The following is a 9,492-nucleotide window of genomic DNA, read 5'->3' as shown; positions in this document are numbered from 1 at the left end:
CATTAACGTATAGCATACATTCCCTCAACGACAACAACAAAAAAAACTGGTCTAATAAGACAGGGAAATAAATAAATAAAATGCCTTATGAGGTACATGATGAGAAGAGAGATGAGAGGTTGCCAGACTTTGTAAAATTCGTAAGTTGAACTTCTCAGTGTGATTTTTTTTCTAGTTTAAGGAAAGATTAAATATAAAAGTCCTTAAAGTTATCTAAGATGCTAAAGATAAAACATTTAATTTATTGCTGGGGAGATTCAAATAGTTTAACGGTACATCAAATAAAGCGACCAAGCTTTTTGTGTGGAAAATGTTTTGCTAAAATAACGACGTCATTAACCAAAACACATATTTACATTCAGTTTTAGTCCTATTATATAATAATTGAAAATCAGTGAAAGAAAACAAAGATGAAAAATGTGACACTACACGAGCGGCACGACAACAGACTTACTGAAAGGATGCAAAACACAGTAAAAGCTAATAAATAGATAAAATAGAATTCAATTCAACTTTATTGTCATTTTACCAATACAGGGCTGTACAGTGTAATGAAACACGGTCAGGCTGCTTCCCTGGTGCAGTAATAAAAAAAAAGTAGTGCAAAGAAAATAGTTGCATAGACTGTAAACACAGATATGTGCATGAGCAGTAAATGAAGGTCAGAAGCAGAGGTAGAATTTAAAGTGCAAACTGTATTTACTGTATTATATTAAAAATACATGATAAATATGAAGACTTAAATATGAATATATAAAAATAAGAAAGGGAATAAAAGGGAGGGAGAAAACAGAGCATAGTTAGATTAGAAGGTACTTCGTCCTGGACTTTTTGCTAGGATTCTTCAAGAATTGAAATCTTTGAAAGAACTGAGTGACATGAAAATGAAATATGCCTAGTTCCTGTCCGAAACCCAAACTTTTAGCTTACATATTTCAGCCAATCAGCGCCTTCCTGGCGGAACACGGCTCAGCCAATCAGCGCGGACGTGGCCGGGCGTCACATGACAGAGAGCGTTATTAGGGGCGTCCTGTGATTGCTGATATTTAATAATCATGGTGAGTAAAACTCAGTAAATTCACAATAAAACTCCTCCTGGATCTCAGAACCGAGCCTCCGCTGGTACAGTATCAGCAGCAGCTTCGGCAGCGGGGCGCGAAGCGCTCCAAGGCGGCTGTTTTTAGCGTGGAAGTTAGCTCGTTAGCTCTCCTGCTATCAGTGCCATTGCGGAGGCCTGTAGGAAGCTAAGCTAAGCTAAGCTAAGCTAAAGCTAAAGGTGCCCCAGTTTTTACACTCCGCGCTGATTACCGACGTTTAGAGCGACGTTGCTGGATCCGAAGACGGGTTCTGTGCTTATTTACTTATTCGCAGTGGCCGCTCTTCGCTTGTCTCGCCCTCGGATTCGGGCCAGCCGGCTAAGGATAACTAGCGTTCGCCCACGAAGCTGAGCTCAGCTTCTCGGTCTAATTTCCCGTTCCACCTTAAATGGCGGAGGAGTTCCATCCCGATGCGAGGCGCCAGAATGGAGCTGCTGCACTATTTAAGGTGGAACGGGAAATTCGAACAAGACGCTGGCGAATAGGAAGCTAATTTCAGCCTCGCCCTTAATTTCAGTCCTTATTTAACCTAAATTGCGCTGAAATTAATGAAAAGATTCCGCGCAGCTCCGCTGATTTCATGAGTTTCGCGCTGAAACAGACCTGCAGACCCCGCAGTCTGGCGCTAAGATGACGGTGTCTCGCTGGTTAGCTGTCACTGGTGTAAATAAACTGAGCTCTTAACGATATATATGAGTACATAGGTGTAGAGAGGTAAACGCCTTCCTGACTGTTTGCACTGCAGGTTCGGTCATATGGATTTCTGGAAGGTGTTTTGTGGGTTGGTGGTGGTGGTGGTCAGGAATTGGGTTGGTTATTTGTAGAGGAAATGGGACGTGTTTGTGCAATGCCCCCACTCCACACTCGATAAAACCGTTTTCATTTAACTGATCAACTCCATTGATTAACTTATTTAATTGGTCTAGATCCAGATCAGAGTTAGGCCATATAACAATGTTTATCGATATTGTGATAAATTACGTCCCAACATGTTACAATGAACATTTCTGAGCATATGGTTCATATCGTCAGTGCTGTAAAAACACTTTCCAAGTGCATGTTTGATTAGAAAGACAGTAAAATTAGTTCTGTATAATAGGAATTAGTGCAGCACAGTGTGTAAAATGTTCAATACAAATAATTCAATTAATAGTTTTTGGAAATGTGGTGCTTCTTTGTCTGTTCTAACTTATCAGATGTCAGAAAAAATATTAAGACATGTTATGTATCGTAAAAACATCTTGAGGTGTCGTGATGTGACATTTTGCCATATTGCTTATAGTGTTTATGTAGTTTGTGTTTTACAGTTACTTGACAACTTGACATCCTTGATTTGGACCAGCTGTTGATTGGTGGCTGACGTTGCTCTTGGCCGTTTAATCATATGTACATAGACTGTATAGATGTCCAAAATTGTCCAGATGTTCCTAGTGAATTCATTAGGCTCTGGAGCCTCCGGTCATCGTGCCCAATATCAAATGTGGACTAGGGGGTCTAAAGCCCCCCAGCACTGGGATGTGGAGCAGTGGAACTGTGTTCTCTGGAGTGATGGAGCTCCATTCAGTACCTTTGAGATGAGCCGCAGTAGTGGTGGTCAGAACGGAGAAAATATAACATCACAATACTAGAAGGCACTTTTATGATACACAGCATGTGTCACAATGGTTATTATTTCAGAAGTTCGGTAAGTTAGATTTGGGAAACGCCTCGGTAGTGTCACATAAAACACACTCCATCATTTTAATTCAGTGTCTCACATACTGTGCTGAACTAAATCTGAGTTAACAGAGCAAATGATGAAACATGCAGTTCATCCAGACTTGTCAGTGTTCTTTAAGCACTGATATTGTGCGTAGTGTGCTAAGAAACACGTATTATGACATTTGATCACAATAAGAATAAAATACTGTCAGACTGCCCCTCATAAGAGTGGTGTTCATGATACGGTACTAATCGTCCAATATCTACCATCAGTAACGCTCTTGCAGCTGAATGCAATCAAATCCTCACAGGTTCGACATCTAGCCTGTGTCTGAATAGTTGAATGAAACCCTTCCTCCCAGCTTTCCTTGATTTTTGCCTGCTTTGTATCCCATAGCCTCACTGAATACTCGCTGGATACCAGTTCAGGAAAAAAAAACAGTTCACTGCAACAAACTACCTGTTAATAGTCTTGATTTCCAAAGAAACTTTTAAGCATATAGTGTAGGTGTTTGCTTCCACTTTCACTGATGCTGATCCTTTGACCTCTTTCCTAGCCTACCACCCAGCAGTCACCCCAAGATGAGCAGGAGAAGCTGTTGGACGAGGCTATTCAGGCAGTCAAAGTCCAGTCATTTCAGATGAAACGCTGCCTGGTAAGTCCAGCGTCTGCCTCCCTACTGTGGTGATGTCGGCTAGCGTACTATGCAGCGCTGCACCTTCAGCTAGAAGTATGATCAATACTTTACTGATTCGTTTTGTCAGAAAGCCACATGTCCATATTTAAAGTGGCCATATAATTAATCTTTCTTGCATTTTTTCAAATGAGTCCACTGATGGTCTTTGAATGGTTTTTTACAGCCATGATTTTTAACTTTGACTTGTTAGACAGGCTGTTTTTGTTACTGTGCCTTTAAGAACGTATTGCCCCTCATTCAAAAAGCAATCTGGGCTGAAACACTCCTTATAACATCAGTCTGAAAGGGTGGATAGATGGAATTACATTGTTTTATTGTGACTCTAAATGGACTGTTTAATGTCTGGGCTGGGGAGTGAACTTCAACAGTGTTTACATACTGCACTACTTTTTTAATTAAACACAAGGTTTCTCTGGATCTGAACCCTTGAATTTCAAGTATAAGACTGTAGGGCTGCTCATTTATTCTTGTGTTTCACGTGACGTCACACTGTGAAGTCGCTGCCATTTTGAGGACCGAATTGGGGAGTGTCTGCGCTGCGCGACGTGCTTTGTGAATGATTCTCCCGCATGATGCGACAGAAGACGAGAGAAACAGATCTTTAATTCAGTGTTTTCACTCCAGGTTTGGAGCCGTTGCACTGTATAGTTTAGTGTTTCTCTCTGCTGTTCACACCTCGTTCAGCTCAAGAAGGGATTAATTAGCTAATAATATCAGGTATTTTAACCAGGAAACTACAGTTATGCAGTGCAGGGGTTGCAGGACTGGAGCTGAAGTCTGAACTAACTGCACTAGCAAACTTACAGAATCACGTCTGTCGAAACACAACGTTGTTTTCCGACCCCACGACATTCAGTCTGATATTTAACGCTTATGTTTCTCCATTCAAACCTCATTTAAATCTCCAGAAACAGAGAGTAAAGTTAGACCGGCTGTCTGCAGCTCCGTTAGGGGGTCGACTATTTATGTCTCGGCCGTTAACATTAGAGAAAGTGATCTAAAGGCCAGCATTGTTCACATCTGTGTTAATTAGCTGATGTCGTTACCCTCCTATGATGACAGAGCCTTTCTCCTCTTTATGCAGCACCATGGGATCCTTTACCCACCCTGACGTGAAGAGCCGGTGGGCTTCTGTGCTGTTAAATGCTTTGAGAGACTCTCCAGAATAGGGAGAGGGGCTGAGTATGAGATAAATATAAATGTCAGGAAACAAATTTGGTATCTTTCCGCCGGTTTAAGTGGGATCAGGAGTTCAGGGTGGAAACTGTATAAGGACTATTTTATCGACTCTGTTGGTTTTTTTCTCTTCCAAAGTAAGGAGGGTAATTTTAGTCATCTTTCTCCTCTAGTTACGTTCGTGTGGAGCAGCGAAGCCAGAAATTCGGTCCCAAATATGGCGGCCACAACAGAAAAATCACGTGACTGAAACCCTAAGACAGCACTTTGTAATCTAATGCCAAAAAAAATGACCAGAACCTTATGAACTTGGCTGGATTAAGAAAGACAATACAATAAGCGAGGGGAATTTTAAGGAGTTTCAAAAGTTACGACTCCCCAATTAGCACAAAAGCAGGTGATGAATGTGTCACACGCTAAGACTGGCCACCAGTCGGGGAGCTTTCATGGGGTTGGAAATCAGTTCATTTTATACTTCAGGAACCTTAATTACCTTTAAGTGGAAAGGAATTCAGATGGAATAGAATGTAAAAAGAATGCATTGCTGTGATTGTGTAACCTTCGTATTCCGTTAGCGATAAGCACTTAGAATTTTAAGCAGGTCGGCTGATGAGTATCAGTCATGGGTTAGTGTGTGAAAACATAACCCATTACTTCTGAAAGTTCCTCACTCCTCTGCTTGACTTTGACTTTTTGAGACTTAATGAAGTCTTTTTTCCTCCTTCCAGGACAAGAACAAACTGATGGATGCACTGAAACATGCCTCGAATATGTTGGGGGAGCTGAGGACTTCTATGCTGTCTCCTAAGAGCTACTATGAACTTTGTATGTGTGTTTTTTACTTATTAACCCAATACAGAAACATCTAAACCCTCTTTAGTCCTCAGCTTGTTGAATGTTCACCACCTTATCATACTGCGATGCCAGAGTTGCAGTGTAACATCTGCACTGTCACCTTAGTTCATGTTCCTGTCTCTGTCTAGTTTGGCGTAAATGAGGCCAGGCTGTGCTTCTGAGTGACAACATTTGACCATACTTCTTGAAATGTGCAGTTTCTGTTATGATGATGTTAGCGGTTAACTTCAAACAACTTTCAAGTTTCAAGTTTATTTGTCATTTGCACAACATGTCACGACATTCATGCATTGAAATGCTCGTGGTGAGGCTCAGATAATCACTCTACAGAAAGAAAACAAAGTAAAAATAAAAATACAAAGAAAATACTGAAACTGAAAAATTCAATATACACAAAATATGCACAAAATATAGAGACAGGAGGGACCTATGTAAGGGAAAAACAAAAATACAAGTAAAAATCCTCTCTGCTATGTACAAATATATACAAATATACATGAAAAGGATCAGTTGTCTGCCACAGTAAGGAGTTTAAGCATTGCTTGTATTTCCAGTAGAATTGTTCGATATTGATGCATATTGCTCGTGTGTAATATAAATGGCCCACATCTCACATTTTTCTTGTATTTTAATTTTTCCCTTTTGTGCGATTATATGTACTAAAAATGGTCGTAACTCATCTTTTTTTGACTGTTTTCCATCCTCTCATTATCCCTTACAATTGAAAAGGCTGTTTTTGTTACTCCGCCTTCAAGACCGTACAATATGGAGCAGCCAATCGGAACAGAGCTCCTTGGCTGCCCTGTATTGTGTCTCATTAAGAATACTCTCTTTAGGACTTCAGTATGAGTGGGTGGGGCTAAACTCCTGTAAGCTGGATAGGTGAATATATAGGTGTATCCTAATTCAGGGGCTGCATCCTTCAAAGGCTCGCGAAGGCTGAACCGTAATGAGACAGTCTGCCCTACGCTGGATTTCCTGTTTGCGTTGCAGCTGTTCCTGTTCCTGCCTTTACGGCTGCGTCACGAAACGCAGCTCCTGTCAGGTTCTTTTAAAGTTCTTTAAAGACAGAGCCACACACTTTAGCTTGTTTTTTATTTTTTTAACGTATTAGAGCTGGAGATGCTGCTCTCTGTCGGCTCTTTGCTCCCTAACACGAAATGAAACGTTGGTGTAAGTTTCTCTTCAGACCACATCAGCTTTTTTAACATCTGTATCGTTCGCTATTCGACTCGTTTAAACCCAATACTTACATTTAAAGTGTCTCCTCAGCCGCCGTTCTCTCCTCTGCTGACGCCGCCATGTTCTCGAATCCTCGCCGGCACACGGTGAACCTCGGGATATGTAGGTTGGTGAAGGGTCCACCATTGGTTCCTTTGTTGCCATGGAAAAGATTTCCCGGCTGCATATGAAGGAGCTTCGAAATGGGGCAGCCTAGTCGCACCACTGTGATGCACTCGGCCTTCAAATGCAGCCCCTGGATTGGGACACAGCTCATGTATATCAATGAGTTGTTGTGACATCACAAACAATGAGTTCAAAACTGGTTTCTGTATGAACTGGGAACTGTGTGAATCTTACGTTTTGAAACTTTAACAATGTTTACATATTACTTCAAACTCCTTTATTTAGGGGATTTAGTTTTGGGGATGTATTTACAGAAAAGGTTTGAGTGACTGTTGACTTCTAAAGTGTGTAAGAAACGTTAGTGTTGTGGTTCCTGGGGTAACGTAAAGAAGTCTTTACCAGGCTGGGAGTGGCTTTGGTTTTTCTGGTAGGTCATCATAAAATGTTATTTACCATGTTATATTCCCAGTGCCATAACTAACAAACAGGATATTGACAGGATTGTCTATGCATTAAAGGGCTGTTTCTCTGTGTGATTATTTCCCTGTGTCTGAGTTTTATGTGCATTAATTCCCATTTTAGACATGGCCATTTCGGATGAGCTGCACTACCTGGAGGTCTACCTGACCGACGAGTTTGCCAAAGGGCGCAAGGTGGCCGACTTGTATGAGCTTGTTCAATATGCTGGGAACATCATCCCTAGACTGTGAGTACTCCAGATATCCTTCAGCTTTGCTGCAGAGTTTATGGGCCAATAATCAGTAATTAACCTTGTTGTGGTTGATACCAGTATTGATAACAGATGATTTGTTATTATTATTAGGCCTGACACCATCATTACATCATGGCATGACCCATGATGGGTTATGTTTGTTTATTTGAGCTTTAGCTGTGTCTGTTGTCTGGAAGCTAATATCTATCAACAGATAGGAAGCTAAACAGCTGATGAGCCAATTTAGCTGCTTTAGGCTTTTGCATTCAGTGAACAAGAAAGACAAGCTTTTATTTATTTATATGGGAATTAATCAGCTAAAAATGCATGTGACAGGTCTGATTAGTATTTTTATTTTAAAACAACTTTACACAAAATCACTAATCTATATGTAAGTATGCCATGAGATCCTATAAGGCAGTTGAATGATGGATCATTGATTAGTTTTATGTGGACATTAATTATATCAGACAGAGCTGTAAAAATCTGCATTGTTAGATGCAAATGCATCATATTCACAGAGTCACTCATGGTGGTAGGTAAGTGTAACATTAGGAATCTTGTTCTGGGACTCTCATTGTGTCATTCCTGCCTGTATGGGAATCACTCCCTGGTCTTCCGTAAGTGGGATAGTGGTGTTATCCACTAACCTGCTGGTTTGAGTGAGCTGAAATGAATGGAAATCTCGAGCACTTGTTTCTGCAGTAAATGTGTCGTTATGAATGTGAGATAATAATAGGCACTAATACTTTTCATGTTGGTTGTAATTCCAATACCAGACATTTGATATAATTACATTTTCCCATTTTTCACTGAATCATATTAGATATATCGTTCAGCCCTACTACAGAGAGCAGAGAAGGACAGAGGTTTGTGACCTGAAACAGAAGCACCGCTGATTGGCAATTGATTCAGTATGTCTGAAGAGTTGTTTTGTTGAATAAAGATAAAACGTCTCTGCCACGTGGACTCATCCATAATGCTGATTGTTTTTCCTTTGCCGTTAGCTGTCCTTGTTTGTTAGAGCGAAAGAACAAGAGACAGGTAGCTCTTAATTGACAGTGGGGATATGTATGTGTTTTTCTGGTCCACTTGTCTTTAATAAGTCAGTGCTTGTAGCTGGAGATGTTTGGAACATCTGCTCAGACAGATTGGTGGAATTAATGGGTTATTTTAAATTGAGAAGGAAAAGAGCATATTTAGAGACTGGCTCATCAAAAACTCATCTAGTCTACATGGACTAAAAGCCCAGCTATCACTGCCCCAAAAAAAATAAATGTCTTAGTTGTTTGCATTGTGCCGCTCTGTCCCTTATGACCTAAACGCTTTATTTACCTGCAGTCTCTGTCCACCTGCCTTGCTGGCATTTAATGAATTGTGCTTCCCATATTAATACCCTCTTTGTCTCACCCTCTTCCCGCTCTCTCTCAGGTACTTGTTGATAACGGTGGGAGTTGTCTATGTGCGCTCTTTCCCTCAATCACGGAAGGACATCCTGAAGGACCTCGTGGAGATGTGTCGTGGGGTGCAGCACCCACTCCGAGGCTTGTTCCTCAGGAACTATCTGCTGCAGTGCACCCGGAACATCCTGCCTGATGACGGGGAACAAGCAGAGTAAGAACAGCTACACTTTGTGCCTAACGGTGGACAGTATGGCACAAATATTACGTCATGATGCTTGTAGAGATCTTCACAGTGCAAGCTGCGTGTTGTGGTTTTTGTGTTTAAAGAGTCACTAAACTTTAAGAACTTTTTTCATTAAGTGTTCTGCTCTGTAGTAATAATAAGACATCTTGATAGAAATCTTTCAAACTATCAAAATATCATTTTCATCATGGTCGGTTCCGCCTCTGCAGCGCCCCCTCTGGTTCAACTCTGCTATAGGCGAGGATGACGTGTCTTCGTA

At 41.0% G+C, this 9,492-nt stretch overlaps 1 protein-coding gene across 1 annotated transcript in view; it reads left to right on the top strand.

The window, feature by feature from the left end:
- Positions 1-944: 944 nt before the first annotated feature.
- The window catches only part of vps35 (VPS35 retromer complex component), a 58,323-nt gene continuing 49,775 nt past the window's right edge, over positions 945-9,492 (top strand). The window contains exons 1-5 of the mRNA XM_036584454.1: positions 945-1,058; positions 3,356-3,454; positions 5,401-5,497; positions 7,457-7,580; positions 9,018-9,200. Of these exons, the coding sequence (XP_036440347.1) occupies positions 1,056-1,058; positions 3,356-3,454; positions 5,401-5,497; positions 7,457-7,580; positions 9,018-9,200 (506 nt within the window). The 5' untranslated portion in view covers positions 945-1,055. The remainder of the gene's footprint in view (positions 1,059-3,355; positions 3,455-5,400; positions 5,498-7,456; positions 7,581-9,017; positions 9,201-9,492) is intronic.

This window comes from Colossoma macropomum, unplaced genomic scaffold (assembly GCF_904425465.1).
Source record: "Colossoma macropomum unplaced genomic scaffold, Colossoma_macropomum, whole genome shotgun sequence".
Classification (NCBI taxonomy): Eukaryota; Metazoa; Chordata; class Actinopteri; order Characiformes; family Serrasalmidae; genus Colossoma; species Colossoma macropomum.
Note: the sequence above shows the minus strand (reverse complement) of the source record. Positions and strands in the feature narration are given on the sequence as shown.